This window comes from Metopolophium dirhodum, chromosome 4 (assembly GCF_019925205.1).
Source record: "Metopolophium dirhodum isolate CAU chromosome 4, ASM1992520v1, whole genome shotgun sequence".
NCBI classification, from domain to species: domain Eukaryota; kingdom Metazoa; phylum Arthropoda; class Insecta; order Hemiptera; family Aphididae; genus Metopolophium; species Metopolophium dirhodum.
Window position 1 is genome coordinate 1,162,732 of NC_083563.1, and position 18,744 is coordinate 1,181,475.

An 18,744-nucleotide genomic window follows, 5' to 3' on the forward strand; every position below is an offset into this window, starting at 1 on the left:
GCGTACACTGATAACTGTACGTCTATATAAACATATATATTATTATTCTTGTTATTTTCATTTATTATACAACGTTTTTCATTCCCTCCTTTTCTTGCGATACCATGTCATATCCTCTGTATTCTAGTCATTGACGAAGCACATTATTGCCTATAACACTCCCACCAGTGTAATGCGTATAAATGTATGTAACAACAGTACAACCGACACACAGTGGCTATGCAATTGATTCGCAACAGTGACGGAAGCAGTGGATCTTGTACTGCTGCGTTGATAAATGTGTGTCACAATACGGTTGATCGTTTAACTCGGCAGTCGGCTGTACACGAAGGACAAACAATACACGCTGCTATAATTGTTGGTCGTTGTTTTACCGTCGGATTAATGCCTATGGGCTACCGGCTTTATTTTATAAATGTGAGTACCATATTATATCATATATGACGTGTAATAATATCTTTCAGATAATGGCCATTAGTTGCGCCGAGCTTAAAAAAGTTCAATGAAAAAAAAAAAAATAATAATATCTTTGTGTACAGTACATTTTGGTAGGTAGTTATTTGTAAGTTATACGCAGACTTATATAGGCGCGAGGGGTAGGAATGTAGGATATAATATATACATTTAGTGTCATTTACATACCGCTATACGTGCATTATATGTATGTATATAGAAATATCAATATCACTCATATATTTATTTAGCCTATTTTATATATAAACTCGAATATAAGTGTATAGTATGAATTTTAACTCGTACCCATATGGTACCAGGTACCAAAATATTTTTGATCAAATTAAAGCCATTCCCTTAAAACGACCCCTTTTAACAAGAATATATTATAGCATAGATGATAATATAGTATTCGTTTTCATATTGTTCACTTCAACGTCGTTTGTGCTTAAAAATAAATAAACAGAACTACTAATGATCAAAAAAAAAATGATTTTTGATTTAAGCTATAACATTTATATGCCTCTCTTAAAAAGGTGAGTCACATCAATCATATTGTTAAAAAAACCATGGAAATAAAACCAGTGACTTATCGTTGGTATTTTAGACCGAATTCACTTTTAACTATCATTAGTAATAATAGTAAAAAAAAAAGTTTAGGTTTATTTATACTTACTTACTATTTTATTTTTATTCACATTTGGCGTAATACAAAAGTAACTGTTTAACTATTTTAGACTTTAGTAAGCACGTGATTCATAAATTAGTCTAATGTACCTATATTTTAAACTTTTTTTTTCAGAGGTGACATCACTTTCAAATACATATTAAACATAATGACTAATCAAGGTAAGTTACTATTAGTTCTGCCATAATAATTTATTGGTACATCGTACCTATGCCATTATTGTAATACTTATACTCAAGATCACATCAAATATATTACATATTTAATGTATTTATATAGAAAAAGAGAATCAACTTAGAAACTTAGACATAAAATAAAATCTCTAAAACGGTCACTACTTTTCATAACATGTTTTTGGCTTGCCTAATACATATTGCATAGTTAGGTATGTACCTATCTAATATGTATCTATGATAAAATCGTATACATTTGACGGTATTTCAACCATATAGGTACGGTACAGTTTTAGAATTCTATTTCTTATCATTTAGTATATTATATTTTTATATGTATACATACCAAAATAAGATTTCTTTCAAATTTCAAATTTTCAAATTAAAATTTTTCTTTCCACTTTGATATTATTATGTTAGGTATTTAAAAACTGAATTTAAATTGAAAATAGTTGTAAATTAATGATTATAATTAAACTATTAATGTAATAATTACAACAATGAGAAAGCATGCAGTAATAAAAGACGCAGAAGTGCATTTTAGAGTGTAAATGAATACCTACCTACCTACATTTCTATAATCTGCACATTAAATATTCATTGGTTAGTTGATTAATTGTTTATTCGATATATTTTTACTTATATTTTTTATCTAATTACATATCTGTATGCATATACCTACAAATATAAATACCTATACAATTGTTTTTTAAATACAATTTTTGGTTGTCACATTCCAACATTGACGAGATATTAGATACCTATAAAATTGACTTTTGGTGAAAATATAAATCATTTAAAATATTTTTGTTTTATTTTTTAACTTTACTTTAAATGTTATATAACCTATACATATAATATTTACAATAAACATATGTGAAGTTATAATGTGATATACCTACTGATAAGACTTGATATATATATAATATCAGCCATGGTGATTGTCGATTGGTGACACTTTTTTTAATTTAAAATATTATATAGGTCATTATTATTAGTTTATTACGTAAGTAACGACGATTATCGCAGCTATAGGAATTGTATGTTTTACGATCGCATTGTTTTACTTTTATAAAAAAAAATTATAACAACGTCTATCTAAAAATATAATATTATTATTAGATATTATTAAGGTACCTACTATATCTACCTACATAAAATATAATAAAATATTTCAAATTTTAAGTTTTTTTTTTAATTAATCTTAAGCCCGGCAACTAAGGCTATTAGCTATTTTTGTTTTTGTAGGTTTTTATGTCGGTAGGGGTGGGGGGAACACGTGTGTGTTAGTTTTGGCAGAATTTTTGATTTGGGCCCGGGTGGGGGATGGTGGCACTTGTTCTCCAGACACCGTGACTTGTCCGAAGAAAAATGCCGCCCATGACCGAGGATCGAACCCGGGTCGGCCACTTCGTCCCCCAATTTTAAGTTTGTTTGGCTATTATTTTTAATATTATAAAAAATAATCATATAGCAAATTTAACTAAATTCAAAACTGTTTCACAATTATTATCGCAAATTTTTTTTTTAATTTTCCCGAAACCTACAAAAATTACTTTTTTATAAAATCATCTACTAAACCAAAACAATTTATATAAGTAGGTAAATACTCTTACATGAACACCACTCAAAACATTTCATAATATACCGAACAACTATTATTATTTTGTAAATGTGAGTTACTTTTTTTTTCTTTTCTTTTTTAAAGTAGATCGAGTGGTTTTAATAACAAAGTCTAAGACTCCCACGTCAACTGTACTTGTAGTCGAACGCCAAGCCGACAACAACAATGAGCACAATGAAAAAAACGAATATCTGGCTGGCGGAGAACACAGTGGCATCGTGATCAGCAAAATTGGGAAATACGGTAAAATAATATATATAGATGTGCCGAGAATTAAAAAAAATATATATAAAACCATAGTTTGTCACAATAGATGTTCAAGACGAAACACCTGAGGACACGTCGGTGCAGTTCTGCGTGTTTCTGGTTAATGGTCAAACGGGATTACACACCAAAGAAAGACGTACCATACGATTTTGGTGTAATGGAGATAGAACGGTGGATGCCTCGGCAGTGGCGTCTCAATTCTTTCAAGACTTAGTGTTACCAGATCAATTTCCTCTTGGTATTTAGCATATTTTTATTATTATAAATAATCCTCGAGACGCTATAAATGATCGCACTTAGGCCACTTACAAATTTAATTTTTATTTTTAGATTATGTTGGTTTCGTAAAAAGATTACTGACTTTAATGCACAAAGGCTACAAATGTGTATCGAAACTCGAAATCGAATTAAAGGAGCTGGAACGAACGGCAGTAAGACCTGTAAATCAAGGTACAATGTTCAATACATAATAACCGTTCGTTGATTTATGTTCCTAACAAGTCAACCTATAAAATATGTTTTTATAGTTTCTGTCGAAGGCTCGAAATTAAATGTGGATATATCACAGACTAAATTACGTGAATTGATCGAATCTTCATATCCTAACCCACTAACTATTGACGATATTAACAAGTAAAACTTAATTTTTTACTTATTAGATTTTTATCGTTCAACTATAGATTCTGTAATTCTTATTTTTGTCAAGAAAACACGGATGGAAGAACTCAGACATAAAGGACAATTTAGAAAAACTACAACAGTCTGGAATCGTTAAGCCTGTCGACGGAGGCTACACCAGAGTCGTCCTCCACGACAAGGTAAAAAAAAAAACTTCATTATTCCTATTTTTTTCCAATGATCTATAAAACTATTACTCATTGTTTAAGATTGTAGAACAAATGCCTGTCATTCAATATAATCGGCAACCAACTGTTGCCATTATCACAGCGGAGTATTGCGAAAAAGTAGCCGTTGATATTTTAATCGAAAACAAAGAAACATTTGTACGATACACCACTGTTGGTAAAAACACAAAACTTAAAATTTTCTATTTTAAATTATTTATCTATTACCATGTCACTATAGAAATTACTGAACCACGACTAATGAAAGTTTAGGTAGGTACTACTGAAGGTAAAATCAAGGTTTAATAATAAATAAATTATCAGTATGAATGCGTGCTAATTTCCAGTGTTTTATAAATACAAGGTTAAACTGTCTACATATCAGTACCTAGGTATACCACAATACTCACAAGTCTCGCCCACAAGTTTTCAGAAAAGTAAAAATAATGAATAGGTATCTACTTATAATTAACAGGTACTTATTTAAAAAAAAATGTATAATATGTAGGTATTAATAACTAAAATTAAAAACTAAAACTGTAGGTTCTTACTGCCTAAAAAGTTTTTTTGTCGAATATATGTGCTTAAACAGTATTATTCTCTCTATAAGGCTAGATTAAAATGTATTATTATCTATTGAAATTGAGCACGTGCTAAGTATAGATATTTCGTACCTACCTCAATACAGATACAATATTACATGAAATAAATTAAATTTAAATCTGAATGATAAATTATCATTTTTTCAAAGTTCTGTGAACATATTATAATGATTGGTACCTACTAGATTGTGCATACATATTCTTCGAGATTTTGGGAATGTTTATAGCTTCGTCTTTCAACCCCTGTAGGTAGGTTGCTATATGTGACGTGAATATTTCGTTTTGGCTCACAAAAATCGAAAATATTTCGTTTATATTATCTATATATATATATAGACTATAGAGAGTTCTGAGTTGCCATTAATTACAAATAAAAGAAATGATCCGTACGATTGTTGACCCACGAACTTCTAGACTGATTTTGACGAAAATCTCATAGATTGTTCTTAGAAATATCAGGAAATAGTTTACTAGTTTAAAGACCACTGGACTAGCTTTAACCACGTTTGAAAATGCACCAAGTGCTATAGGTATAACATCCAAACAAAAATCGAAGTACACCGATTTGCATGTGAACTTTATGTATCTACACTAATACTCAAATACGCGTATACACCAGTGTAGCGCCAAATTTTATATTCGTTAATTTTGAAGAAATCTATCGTATTCGTGAAGTAATCTGGCGAAGTCTGGTTATAGTCGTTGTATACAGCTAGTAGGTATACTGTATACATTATACAGGCCCAGCGAGTTAGGTACCGAGTTGAACTTTGAGCCGACTTAGTAATACAAATATACAATATGACCGAAAACACCCCGAACAGTGAAATATGAATAATAATAAATAATAAATATTATGTCTTAATGAAAAATGGGCTGTTAACTTTTTTAGGGCCGGTAAAAATCCTAAAATTCGGTCGGCAGAGTTACCTTGCAGCCAAACCGGCGCTGGTTTTATAATAACGTTTTTGTTTTTCAGGAGAATCGAATGTTTACACAATAGGAAAAATGGGAAACCACAGTGTAGTTTGTACCAAACTCCCCGCATTGGGTTTAAGCAGAGAAGCCACAACGGCAGCTGGAAATGCAATTACTCGCTTATTAGGTACCTACCTACCTAATCGTTTTATTATTTCCACATCCGCCCCTAAAATCATTGATCTCACTGAACGTACCTAAATATTTTATAGGAACATTTCAAAAAGTCGAACATGTCTTTGTATGCGGTGCTGGTGGTGGTGTACCACATTATACAAATTACGACAAGCATGTAAAACTAGGAGACGTAGTCGTTTCTCATTGTGGAAACAACCAAAAGTAATAATATTATAATATTGTGCAATGCACACAAGAAACGACCTGACAATTTCATTTATATTTCATTAGAGCCGTTTATACATACTGCAAAAATGTCTCAAATGAAAACGGAGACATGAAATTCCATTGTCATCAATATAGTCCAAAAATATTCGATTTACAAATAGCTGCGATGAAATTACAAACGGAAGTAAGAAAGATTTGATTATTTGAATAGAGTACAGTTTGACATGTACGAACAAATATTCAACAGGTAAAATCGATCGACAAAAAACCATTATGGGATATATACTTAAGCGAAGGTTTGAATAAGATTGAAAAACAAAAAACCGATAGTGAATCCGATTTTAATCGCCCGCCGGCAGATTCAGATAAACTTCAAATGTACATCGGAGGAACAGAACTAATTGAAATTACTCATCCCGTTTGCAATGATAAGGACAATAATTTGTAAGTTCCATAATAATATTATTAATTTCAAATATTTTCTAATAATAAAATTATTATCTGATATTTATAATTTTAGAGGCACAAGAATACACGTAGGTCCCATTGGTGGTGGTCTAAGTGCTATATCCAATGCGTTTATAAGACAAAAATTTGCTGCCGAGTACAAGTTACTGGCTATGGATTCAGAATTTGACTCCGTTATGGGATCACTAATGGGAAACTATTGTCATTCTTATGCTATTGTCAGAGGAATTTCTGATTATAAAGATGGATCAGTAAAAAACAAGTGGCAACCTTATGCCTCTTTGGCTGCAGCATCTGTTATTAAAGCAATATTATCAATAACCAATGTATAAGCTAAATAAAATTGGTTATATTCTCAAATAATCATAAATAAGCTTATTTTTGAAGACATTCTATTTTAAAAATATTTGTTTTATTATATTGGTTTGTTGTTCCAAGTAAAATATAATTTGTGATTTAGATAATTCAAACTATTTTTACAAATCTGAATACATTAAGAAAGTCGGTTATTCATATTAGTATAAAATATTATTTATTATTATTTTATTTTTATATAGTTAAAATTGTATAACTTATAATTTTATTCACATAGCCGTGCATCATGATTTTGAAATATTTATCATAAACATTAGTTTAATTTAAGATTTTCTTTTATTAAATGTTTAGTATTTAACACTTTGTTCCTATATGTATATTTGAAAGTATTTAACTATTTATAACACTGAACATCAAATCTAACTTTATATTTTCATATTTTATTTGAATATAGAATATATAAAAATATATTATATATATTATATAATAAATATTAGAATAAATTGTAAAACAATAAAAAATTGTATGATTTAAATTTGGATTTAGCAATGCAAAATAAAATTTAAAAAAATCAACATTTAGACACTGAATGTTTTTTACCGTTATTTATAATTGTATTTATTTATTAAAAATACTATAGAGTATAGATAGCTCAATAGCTGGTTTTTCGGTGGCACAAAATATTTACTGCCGGTATCTACAAGATGAAAAACCACTCGGTGTGCAATCTATAGTATTTATAATCAAATCAATGCTGTAATGCATATTTAAGAATTTTTGTAAATGTTTAAATTGTAATACTTGTAAAAAATGTTGATCATGAATATTTATATGTTACGAGTATATTTCAATAAAAAAAAATAGTTTATTTTGAAAGATATATAATTTATGTCTATACTGTAGCTAACAAAAAACAATATTCTAAAAATTGTATGATAAATATGACCAAGTGTTGGTGAATATAATTGATTTACAACATTGAAATGATGAATTTTTTCAAAATTTATAAAACAAATAGATGTATCCCAACTGTTACAAAATCTAATAATTTATTCATGTATTTAAATCTTTCATGCATAATTTTAAAGACAAGCTACATTTATTTTAGTCCCATTTTTTTGAAATATCAATATATTCTCCATCAGGACTTTGGTAGTTTTCAATTGGAGGAGTTTCTACTGGTCCAGTTAGTTGACATGTCAATAAGGATTCATCAATGTCAACGGCAGCTAGATACAAATCTTCAGAAACTTCACGTAACTCATTCAATGCACGTTGCTGTGAATACTCTAGGTCGTTGATAACTTGAAGATTGAAAAAGTGTTCATTATGCTTATGCATTGACCATGCCTTTGCAGCAATTATCCGTTCCTCGAGCTTATCATTACTATGCACTACAATTGGTCTTTGACGACTGTCAAGTTCATTGGATAATGAAGCCATTAGTTGTACCTCATCAATAGGCTTTAATGTTTTGGATACCTTAAAACAATAGAATTAAATTTAATGTTAATATTTATAAGTCTTAGAACAATATGTAAAATTTGTATATGTCTAATTTAGTTTCAGCCAGTTAACTTATACAATTATACATATTATTTTGATGTATAGCTAAAGAACACAAACAAAAAGCACAATATTGGGTTTTTGGTTATAGGTACCATTTTGTACTTTGCTCGACTAATGAAGTTCAAAAATTATAATAATTATGTACAAAATAAGATTCAGTAGGTTTTAAGATAAATAAACCAATGACAAACAAAATAAGTATTATATATATTTTATATAAAAAGTATGTACCTACATTAAATATTTTAACACGGGGAAAACAGGAAATCCAATATGCATACATAATATATCAGACTAAAATATTCTTAAATAAACCTTATAGGCATTAAAGACATTAAAGACTCAATTTACAGAGAGATGTAAATTGTATAACATAAATGGCAACACATATTTTGTACGCAACTGCCATTGTTCAACATCGAAAATACGCAATGTGTTTCAAAAGAGATGTAGATTCAGACCAACAAAAATTTTCATTTAAACTATACTTTGGAATGTTTTAGCATAGTTTATAGGTACTAGTGTAGGCATCTAGACAAAACATTTACTTTACCTTCTCCAATTTTCTAATGGATTTTTCTATCTTTTTACGTTTTCTATCTTCTCTGGCTTTTAATATCTGTGGATCCAAACGTTTCTTTTTTTTCAATGGCTCAGCAAACATGGGTACAGATGAACGGAAGAGTAATGGTCCTCCACATGTTGATATACTCCTTGATGCGACCAATACACTCGGTTGCACGGTGACTGATGAAAACAATTTAAACATCGCAGTGGCTATTTTACTTTTGGCTTGAGAGACAAAGCCAACTAAGTAGAATTATACTAATTAAAAATTACTTAAATACTTTTATTATGTGCACGAATGAAAATATTACCTACAAAATATTACCTTTGTAATAACTTAATTCGTGATGCACGATACCGTAAAAATCCGTGGACCAAACTACGATATTATCATAGAACAATATATTATTTGATATTATCAATTATCAGACAAAATGTAATATTCCACGATTACGGATTGGAGACAGCAGCAGCTTATCACGGCCACAAACGGAGTGATAAGCACTTGTCCGAAAATGATAACAATATAGTAAGGTTAGTTATTAGTGAATGCACATTGGATTGTTTGGATTTTCATTTTTCTTGTTGTTTCGCTTCGCCTTCTAGAAACCTACTAAACCGAAAGGATTTCCTAGGACTTGAAAATAGCCACTGCGAACAATGAAAACAAAGAAAAGAGGAGGAAGGAGGTTGAAACGAGATTGGCGAAGGAAAATTGACGTAACTGATGTTGACACGTATCTAGAGGGGAAAAGACTCCAGGAACGAATAGGGTATGTAAGACCCAAAGGCGGAGGACCTTAGACCAATATATTATATTATTGAAATTATATAATTAAAATTCTTCATAAATCATCATTGTTTATTTTATTTTTCTCATAAAGAGATCCATTCAGTGAAAAAAAAGATGAAGAACTGTTTCATATTGATACAAGTGGAAAGAAACAAAAGTCTAAGAAAAAATCCTTAAATGCACCTTTGAAATGCCTATCGAGCTTACAATCAACATCTGCTATTCCACCACTTGCTAAAAGGTAAACTTGAAATGACTACAAATATAGCTTCTAGGTAGATTATTACGTTTCAAACTGTTCACTTTGAAATTTTTAAAAAATGTCCTCGTATTGAAATTCATTTAAATATCTAGGTGTGTAGCTTAATTTGTTTTATTAAATATGTGATTTAATTGTTTTTAAATACACTACAGTTCTACACTTAATGAAGAAATTGTAAATTAGAAATGTACGTTTGCTAAAATCAATTTTAATTAAACCAGGGCATAAAACCGCTTATGAAAAATCGAGTTATCGGTTTGGAAGCGGTTTTAATTCTTCAAGATTACCAGTAACCACTTCGGAAACATTTTTTTCCACTAATGTTTTTTTGGAACATTTTAGTTTTAACTTTAATTTACACAAGACAAATATCCACTTTATAAAATTGTCCAGGGCACGCCAAATTAAATAATAAAAACCTATTAAAAATATTATTTGAGGGTATGGATAAATATAAATTAAAATTAAATTACCCATAAGTTATGGTTGGGCCATAACCATTGATTGAAAATAGTCCATGAAAAAATGTTAACCAACATCAATTACAAATATATACTAATTATTAATTAGTTATGTTGTCAAAATATGGTTTGGTAAAATAGTAAATACTAAAATTGCAAAATGAATATAAATATCTTGTTTTGTATTTGTAAAACCTTTAATTAAAAAATATTAAATAGATCCAAGCCAAGCAACTAGTATACTATCTTTAATCATACTTATTATCTTGTAAATAAAAATATTAATCAAAAAAATAGAAAACTATTTCACAAAAAGCAAAAAAAAATTAAAAACTATAAAATAACATTAATTTTTTTGATATTCCCGATTTTGTTGAATGGACTGGTATTAAAAAAAAGGTTACCACTACACGTTACCCCTTAATTCAATTTTACAGTTACCGGTAATTGTTAATGGCTTCTCAAAATCAAAACTAACAAACCGGGAAACTGTTACTGGTTTCAAGCCCTGAATTAAACATTGTCTTAGGTATACATATAGTTTGCTTTATCTTATTTTTAATTGGAAGAAAATAATTTTATTAGTTACTCAAATGTTAGAATGAAAATATTTAAGGAAATTTTTTTTATATGTTTAATTTTTAGAAGTGTAAAAAAATACAAAAAGAATAATAAAAAAGATGATGATTTTGACAAAAACATTAAACCTCTCAAGAAAGGAGGTATAGTTAAGAAAAAAGAGGCGAAGGAATTAAATAAAATTCTAAAGGCTAAAGTTAAAACATTAGAACTAAAAGAAAATTCAACTAAAGATCTTTTTGACAAGGATTTATGGACAAGTTATAGAGGTATGCTTATTATATAATATAAACTTCAATCTTTAAACTGTATAAAATACATACTTAAAATGTATAGGTATATATATTGGTTATTTCTGATCAATGATTATTTTGTACTTTTGTTTTTAAATAGAACCAGGACAAAGAAAAGATAAACTCATAAAAAATGTTATTAAATGGTTGCCAAGTGAAGTATTAAATCATAATGCTAAAATCCTTCCGAAATTAAGTAATAAAAAAATGTCGCATCCAAGTCAAACCACATGCAAAGCTGAAGATATGAAATGTCCACACCCGGGTCTTTCATACAATCCCACAATCGAAGATCATGTTTCATTATTGACTAATATTGCTGACAAAGAAACAGAGTTGATAAAGCATGAAGCTCATATGAATAGAGTTACTCGAAACTTATTCCAACAAGTTTCTAAAGAAAAAAATGAAGTAAATTTATTATATAATATGAATGCTATAATATTTAAATAGTATGATTGTACTAAATTGTTGAATTTTTAGCAAATGATAATTGAAGAATTAACTGAAGGTCTGCCTGGCTTTACAGATGATACAGTTAAAGAAGTAAACGAAGACACTTCTGAGTTTAAAGCCATTAACCCACCCACTACAAGAGATAATCAAAAGACCATTAAAAAACGTAAGACCCAGAGACGATTGCGTAATGAAGAAAGACAACGTATGAATGCTAAAATTGAAAAGAAGAAAATTTCAGATCTTTATAGGTAGATTCTTCAAATACATCTATACATTTATTCATGGAAAATAATTAAACTGTTGAATAATACTTATTTATTACATTAACTATTTTTATTTTTAGATTACGTTATATTAGAGAAGAATTGGATGAATTGGAAAATACAACTAATAAAAAAAAACTTAAGAGATTACAAAAGAGACAAATAAATAACATTAGCACCAGGCGTCTAGGAACCAACAAGTTTACTGAGTCATTAGATGCTTTTGCATTGCCAAAAGATTTAAAAGGTACGCTAAGAGAAACTGAACCACAAGGAAATATATTCAAAGATTGTTTTGAAAGTTTACAAAAGCGGAATATATTATCTGTTGGGAAAAAACAACTTAAGTAAGTTAACAAACAAATTTAATATTTATGTAGAGTTGCATAAATTATTGATTAATTGATTTAATGCTTCACTAAAATTTAATGGACCAATCATTGACTAAATCATATTTAGGGGTCATTAGCTCACTTGATTCATTAAATGTTAGTGGCATTAGAAAGTTACCTTTTGTTCATACTTGATACGATTCTTTTTTTTTTAGGATTCATAAGAAAAAAGTACAAGCATTTATGGATCCTGCTTTTAAAGTAACACCGGACATGTTAGCAAAGTATAGTGTATAATTTGATGATTGATTATTGGTGAAGAAATAATAACATATTTTTGGTTACATAATTCATTATTATATTGAAAGCATTAAAACCTTACTTTCATAAGTTTTATATTTAAATAATATTTAGATTATAACTACAAATAAAGGTTTTTAAAATATTATCGACTTTTACAGTAGTTGCTTTTTTTATTCCACTCAAATTAGGCGGAAAAGTGTTTTCTTTGGATTAAGCAATGTTTATTCAGTCCTAAGAATTTTGTCCAGATTAAATGGTTACTACTAGAGATGTGGAATTTACCTGTAAAATTAGGTAAATTGGTAAATTTTGGGACAAAAATTTTTAGGTGTAATTTTAATTCAATTTTCAAGTAAATCTTACGTACTAAATTTCTTACCTTCTTTAAAATTTTTATGGAGCGTTCAAATGTAGGATAAATATTTCTTTTCCTTTTTACATACCAACCTATCTAACCTATTCCACTGTTCCTATATGACTATTGTCTATAAGTCTATACCAAAAATTTTAAATGGCTCTTTGGAAAAAAACTATTACTTATTTCATTCAGAACAGAAAACAATGTATAAAATAAATCATGAAACTTGTATTAAACAATAAACATAACTTCAATATCAACATATATACTTGGATGTTTTTAATATAATTGCATTTATCAAAATAAAACAAAAAAATAATAGTTTATAATAAACAACAGAACAAATAATAAAATAAACAGTACATCTTTCATGAAACAATAAAACTTAAATAAATAACAAAACTGTTTACCGATTCTGAATAATACAGCAATACGCCAATAACATAATAATAATTTAAATGTAATTAATATTCGGAACATATTAATTTAACTGAGTGATTGTATGTTGCATTGAATTTAAAAAATAAAACAATAAAACGTGGAAATATACAACCATTATAGTATTGAACATGATTATTTATGCATGTTTAATACAGTGTTAGTGTACTAGGCAGTAAGTATTAACGTGTAAGTCACTGCCACAGTCACATAGAACGAGTAACGACAGAACACTCGGTGTTTACTTTTAAATGAATGTTTATATAGATTATACCTTAACTAAAATACAGTGCCTGCATTTTATAGTTGTATTGGCTACTATGACTATACCTAAATAAAACTTATTCCGCTTGTAAAAACATTTAAAATAAGGGTCACTCAATTTTTTTCAATAGTAAAAAAAACTCGGTAAAATGTACTTAAATTTAACCGGGTAAATTTACTGAGCTCACATCTCTAGTTACTACTGTATGTCTGTATAATATATATTATACATGTGCACGTTTTACCTAACCTTTTAAGTTAAAATATATGAATTTTAACTATTGATGATACAAAATTATGCAAAAGATTGGAAAAATAGTACATATTGTAATACTTGTACTTTTTGCAAAGTTTGTTTGAATTATATGCATGCGTTTATGAACTTATTATCATTCAATTTTGGACTAAAAATATACGAAATATAAAGATGTTAAAAAAATATTTATGTTTATTAAACTGAAACAAGTCTAAAAATGTATTAAATTAAAATATAATGATTAACTAAAATAATTGAGCTGTACTTTTAACTTGTAAAACTCGGTTCATTGCATGCACGTTGTATTTTGTGTAGCATTGAACAACTTACCTTTGTTATCAAATAAAAAATGCCTCAAAACTACCTAATATTTATAGTTTTTTTTATGTATTGGGGAAACTGATTTCATTCCATTTATGAGCTTCCCAAAAAATTACTCAAGGTCAGATCTACAAGGCACAATAATTTTAAACAGTACAACTAAGACAGAGTAATAAATCATTGTGAAATTCACAAAAGTCACCTATAACAGAGGTTCCCCAACTTTTAAGTATGACCCATTATGTAAAATTTTGGTGACCCACAACATCATATCAACTAGCTATATTTTTTTTGGTTCATTGTTGATCGTTATTTTTGCGATACATTTTAGTCTGGCAGCGTTGTGGTGATACATCTACGGATACACATCTTGTAATCTTCGCAGATAACGTAAAATGATAAAACTAAATTTGAAAATAAATGTACAATATAGACATATTTATGGTAAGTTATAGTGCAAAACTGGGCTCTAACTAGTTAGTTTTAATTCATATTAATTTTGTAACTTAACTAGTTGAATTGAATGTGTAAAATAATCTAATCTCACTCATTTAAAATAATAGGTAACTAGTTTTTTTTTTCATTTATTGAATTTTATTTTGTTAAACTTTTTATATTCTAATGACTGATATTCCAAGAAATTAAGGTTATTAGTAATTAGTAACTACCTACTTATTTAAAACATTTGATCAAATTATCAGTTAAAAGTTATTCAATTTAATTTTTCATTCATCACCAATAAGTTACCTACCTACTTAATTAATTTATGTAATACATTACATTTGAAAAAAAAACTGTTTTTAAATTTATATTTTAAACTAAAAAAAACTAATTTCCAACTAAGTATTTGGTAAATTTCAGAAACTATTAAACTAACTTAGTTACTTTTTACATTAAAGTTTTCTGTGGTTAAACTGCAAATGGTAATGAGTCGTGTGCGTATAGAGTTCAGTGGTATCAAGTTAACTGTGCAGGTACATCTTACATACATCACATGCAAATCATTTAGATTTTTGAAATAAATATTCATAACTTTCGAATAAAACTGTAGTGGTGAAATTACGTATCTATACTAGTATAATATGTGTACATTATAACATTAAGGACGTAGTTATGATAAATTTAATTTATCATTGACGTATTCATCGTAATTTTACGTGTGTAGTATGATATGCGTCTTTCATGAATAATGCTATGACAAATTATTTTATACGGCAATATCTGTTTTTATAGAAAGATCAAAGAACATGATATAATACAAAACACAAATATTTCTGTACAAAAGAATTCGTAGAATAATAGATTTATCATTGTATTAAAATCGCATTCATTATAACTTCAACATCTAACAAAGTTTTACTATATTGTTTCCATCCAACAGTTGTACTTTGTAAATACATTTTAGTATGAGACTAAAATAATTAATTTACGACGAGGGCGGTTTATCAAACATTAGTTGATTACAAAATATAATTATTGTTTTCAATTAACTAACCAAAAATAATATAATGGTTGAAATTCATTCAGTTTTTAGTCAACTATTACATTTATCATTAATTCCTCCAATTCCTCATGCGTTGCATCACTAAATATGCCCACTGCCCACAAGCTTCAATACTTGTAAACTGTAATATATAACTTTGTGAATACAACTACTACTATAGTACTATTAATTATAAAAAACTGTTTTTAATCAATGCTTATACTTTCAAACCATGTCTGAAGTCTACAGCAGACATATAATATATAAACTATAAAGATATTATATCATTATATCAATGTAGACATGTAGTAGATATACTACTTAGTAATAAATTAAAATTTAACTGTTGTATATGGTATGAATGTAAAATTAAATATTTTTATTTATTACGGATTTAAGGCTTAACAACTACCTTGCAATTGTACAAAATCTTTACTTCTGTTTTAAAATTTTTTTTTTTTTGGAATAGTTTTTCATGTATATCTAACTAAAGTACAAATTAACCTAAAAATATGTTATAACTGAAGTTTAAAAATAATTGTTTTAAACATTAATAAAAATTGATAAATGTTTAAGAAATTATTATTTTTATGATACTATAGTAAAATAATAAACGTTTCTATATTTGGCCATTATCTTTAAAATGGTATAAAATCTTTGTGTATACCTGGAAGTGTATCTAAAATATATGTCAAGATTAGCAAACCTATAATAAGGCTATACCTTTATCAGTAGTTGGAAAAATTATGTGGTTGAAGTGTTATTAAAAAATTAAAACAAAATACATTTTCCAATGAAAATATGTTGTATTATCATTTTAAACAAGTTTACTGTAACCAATACCAACTCCAGTTACTAAGATTTTTGAATCACAGCCTTGGCGCAAGTCTTCATTTTTAGAATCAATATACGGTTCTAATTTAAATGATATACCAAAAAATTCTTTCAAATGCCTTAAAAATTGAATCCTGAAATTTTATTTATAAGATTATTCAAATTTATTAGATTACATTGGTAAATATTAATTGTAAAAATAACTACTTACGTATAGGGTGATAATGGTCCTAATACAACATGAGATACATCTTTCTGTCTAAGAGCCATGTAAAGAAGTACAATGGATTGGAAAGAAGAGTCTATACAACCCCCACGCCAAATCTCTTCAAGCATAGCTGATGCTACATTTTCTGCTACTTCTTCTGCTGTTGTTCTTTGACCAGTAAATGGTAATGAAACACTATCAGCAGTTAATATTATTCCATTAGTTGTTGATGCAACAATATTTGCACCAAAACCAGGAGATTTTCCACATAGTTTTCCTTTTGGATGATCCACCGTAAAATATACATCAGGAATAAATTTAAGCATAACTGATTTAGCTTTTTCTACCATCCGATTGGAAATTGATGGCGATACCCTCAATGAAAAAAATGTTCCTCTTATTTTTTTTATTTTTCCAAAATCTGTTAACTATACATTAAAAATAAATTTTTGATAGATATGAGATAAATATTAGTCTTACTTGAAGTGCTTTAGTATATTTAACGGGTTCACATGAAAAATATATTTCACCTCCACCATCAGGTTCCATGCCTCGTTTTTTAATTTCCATGTTTGCATCAGTAGCTAATAACAATATCCTTTGTAAAATTGTTAGTGCTCCTGCTTTAAAAGCATCAACTGACGGATCTTTCTTTTAAAAAAATAAATAGGTATTTTTATTTTCAATAAAATTTATAAACAGCTTATATAATTTACTTGATTATTAGTAACTCCTTTAAGTGTGGCTTGTATTCCTTTTTTACAATAAGGTGCAACCATGATAATTAATTCCAAGTAATACCCTATGCCTCGTAATTTACAACAATCATGATCTATTGCACCACCAATAAGTAAACCAGGTTGAAAATATAAGTCAGTACCAGTCTCATTGACATCCAAATTAGTTCCATTAGTTAATTTGTCAACTAAACGTAGGAAATTTACTTCAAACTCTAAAATTGTAAAGGCAATAATTAATTTCAGATATTTCATGTTTGAATAATGTATTTTTACCTTGGAGTCCCGGTTCATTTTCTTGTGATCGAATATTTCGAATTTTCACTGGTTTACCACTTAGAAGTGATAATATTATTCTTGTACGGAAATTACTGCACCCTTCAAAAATCATAATTTCTTTTTAATTTCTAATTGTATCTTATGACAACAATATTGTACTATGTAGATATTTAACACGAATTAAGATACATATTGTAATGTAATCTAAAATATATCTTAAAATTTAAATCGTGTTTATATTAACTCGACATGCTTTTACCTTTTTGATAAAAAATTTAAATTGATAAAAGTCAGACTAGCCAACATTATGTATTAAAAAAACCACGATATAGAATCATGACTAAATAAATTATTTGAGATTACATGAGCTTCGTGACCGCGGTCTTATCATAGAACAATGGTCTTATATTATGCACAGATTATATGAAACACCATACACCGAATATTAAATAATTTTCTGGACAGATGGCGCTACTGTTGTATTTTTAACATCCCGATTTCCTACATTTCTGGTAGATTTTCCTAAAATTAACCTTCTCCGTGATAATATACTCTTTCGTTTAAAAAAAAAAAAATGAAGAAGATAAGAGAAGTAGTTCCAAAGTTTAGTCTGTAGAGAGATTTTCATTTCACATTTATATAGTTAGATTAGGTAGGTATAACATTAATATCGTATACATACACTATACACAACTATATACAGTCATCTGGCTATAATTGAATAAACAACTTTTCCGTTTTAAATGCTAAAAACGAAATAATATATTAAACGATGCCATAGGTAATGTTATAAATAATAATATCTTGGACCATAGTAACAAGATTTGTTTATTTATATTCAAGTTTTAAAAATTAATTATTCACAAAGCAATACCGGACGAACTTGGAGAGAAACACTGGTTGAGTTAGATAAAATATCATCGGGGA

General features: G+C 28.0%; 4 protein-coding genes across 5 annotated transcripts; 2 read left to right on the forward strand and 2 right to left on the reverse strand.

Moving 5' to 3' along the window:
- The first annotated feature begins 232 nt into the window (after positions 1-232).
- On the forward strand, positions 233-7,626 carry LOC132942574 (uncharacterized). The gene is made up of 13 exons (XM_061011116.1): positions 233-417; positions 1,256-1,302; positions 3,023-3,181; positions 3,252-3,443; positions 3,536-3,655; positions 3,733-3,838; positions 3,912-4,023; positions 4,093-4,228; positions 5,632-5,757; positions 5,843-5,969; positions 6,039-6,159; positions 6,223-6,419; positions 6,496-7,626. The coding sequence occupies exons 2-13, from the start codon at positions 1,290-1,292 to the stop codon at positions 6,773-6,775; spliced, it is 1,689 nt and encodes a 562-aa protein (XP_060867099.1). The 5' UTR covers positions 233-417; positions 1,256-1,289; the 3' UTR covers positions 6,776-7,626.
- A 162-nt stretch (positions 7,627-7,788) lies between these two features.
- LOC132942576 (large ribosomal subunit protein mL40) lies at positions 7,789-9,350 on the reverse strand. 2 transcript variants are annotated; one of them, XM_061011118.1, is made up of 3 exons: positions 9,220-9,350; positions 8,881-9,137; positions 7,789-8,240 (listed from the first exon to the last, which is right to left on the reverse strand). In XM_061011118.1, the coding sequence occupies exons 2-3, from the start codon at positions 9,094-9,096 to the stop codon at positions 7,863-7,865; spliced, it is 594 nt and encodes a 197-aa protein (XP_060867101.1). In that variant the 5' UTR covers positions 9,097-9,137; positions 9,220-9,350; the 3' UTR covers positions 7,789-7,862. The 2 variants fall into 2 exon arrangements, with proteins under 2 accessions (XP_060867101.1, XP_060867102.1); XM_061011119.1 differs by having other exon boundaries at positions 9,206-9,322.
- Positions 9,351-9,424: 74 nt separating this feature from the next.
- LOC132942575 (ribosome biogenesis protein NOP53-like) lies at positions 9,425-12,784 on the forward strand. Its single transcript, XM_061011117.1, has 7 exons — positions 9,425-9,667; positions 9,779-9,928; positions 11,056-11,258; positions 11,383-11,693; positions 11,766-11,989; positions 12,085-12,351; positions 12,552-12,784. Exons 1-7 carry the CDS (start codon positions 9,555-9,557, stop codon positions 12,631-12,633), a joined length of 1,350 nt encoding a protein of 449 aa, XP_060867100.1. The 5' UTR covers positions 9,425-9,554; the 3' UTR covers positions 12,634-12,784.
- Positions 12,785-16,545: 3,761 nt separating this feature from the next.
- Positions 16,546-18,073, reverse strand: LOC132942997 (RNA 3'-terminal phosphate cyclase-like protein). The gene is made up of 5 exons (XM_061011743.1): positions 17,815-18,073; positions 17,518-17,753; positions 17,282-17,452; positions 16,805-17,229; positions 16,546-16,727 (listed from the first exon to the last, which is right to left on the reverse strand). Exons 1-5 carry the CDS (start codon positions 17,927-17,929, stop codon positions 16,577-16,579), a joined length of 1,098 nt encoding a protein of 365 aa, XP_060867726.1. The 5' UTR covers positions 17,930-18,073; the 3' UTR covers positions 16,546-16,576.
- Positions 18,074-18,744: the final 671 nt, after the last annotated feature.

Bases quoted from the DNA above. Each gene is read 5' to 3' on its own strand.
- LOC132942574 (XM_061011116.1), top strand. The intron at 3,656-3,732 runs GTACAATGTTCA...ATGTTTTTATAG, and splicing joins AGTAAGACCTGTAAATCAAG to TTTCTGTCGAAGGCTCGAAA. The intron at 4,024-4,092 runs GTAAAAAAAAAA...TCATTGTTTAAG, and splicing joins GAGTCGTCCTCCACGACAAG to ATTGTAGAACAAATGCCTGT.
- LOC132942576 (XM_061011118.1), bottom strand. From the start codon at position 9,096: ATGTTTAAATTGTTTTCATCAGTCACCGTGCAACCGAGTGTATTGGTC. The intron at 8,241-8,880 runs GTAAAGTAAATG...TATTGTTTTAAG, and splicing joins CCATTAGAAAATTGGAGAAG to GTATCCAAAACATTAAAGCC.
- LOC132942575 (XM_061011117.1), top strand. From the start codon at position 9,555: ATGAAAACAAAGAAAAGAGGAGGAAGGAGGTTGAAACGAGATTGGCGA. The intron at 11,259-11,382 runs GTATGCTTATTA...GTTTTTAAATAG, and splicing joins TTTATGGACAAGTTATAGAG to AACCAGGACAAAGAAAAGAT. The intron at 11,694-11,765 runs GTAAATTTATTA...TTGAATTTTTAG, and splicing joins TTTCTAAAGAAAAAAATGAA to CAAATGATAATTGAAGAATT.
- LOC132942997 (XM_061011743.1), bottom strand. From the start codon at position 17,929: ATGATTTTTGAAGGGTGCAGTAATTTCCGTACAAGAATAATATTATCA. The intron at 17,754-17,814 runs GTAAAAATACAT...TTACAATTTTAG, and splicing joins AAATGAACCGGGACTCCAAG to AGTTTGAAGTAAATTTCCTA. The intron at 17,230-17,281 runs GTAAGACTAATA...TTTAATGTATAG, and splicing joins AATATACTAAAGCACTTCAA to TTAACAGATTTTGGAAAAAT.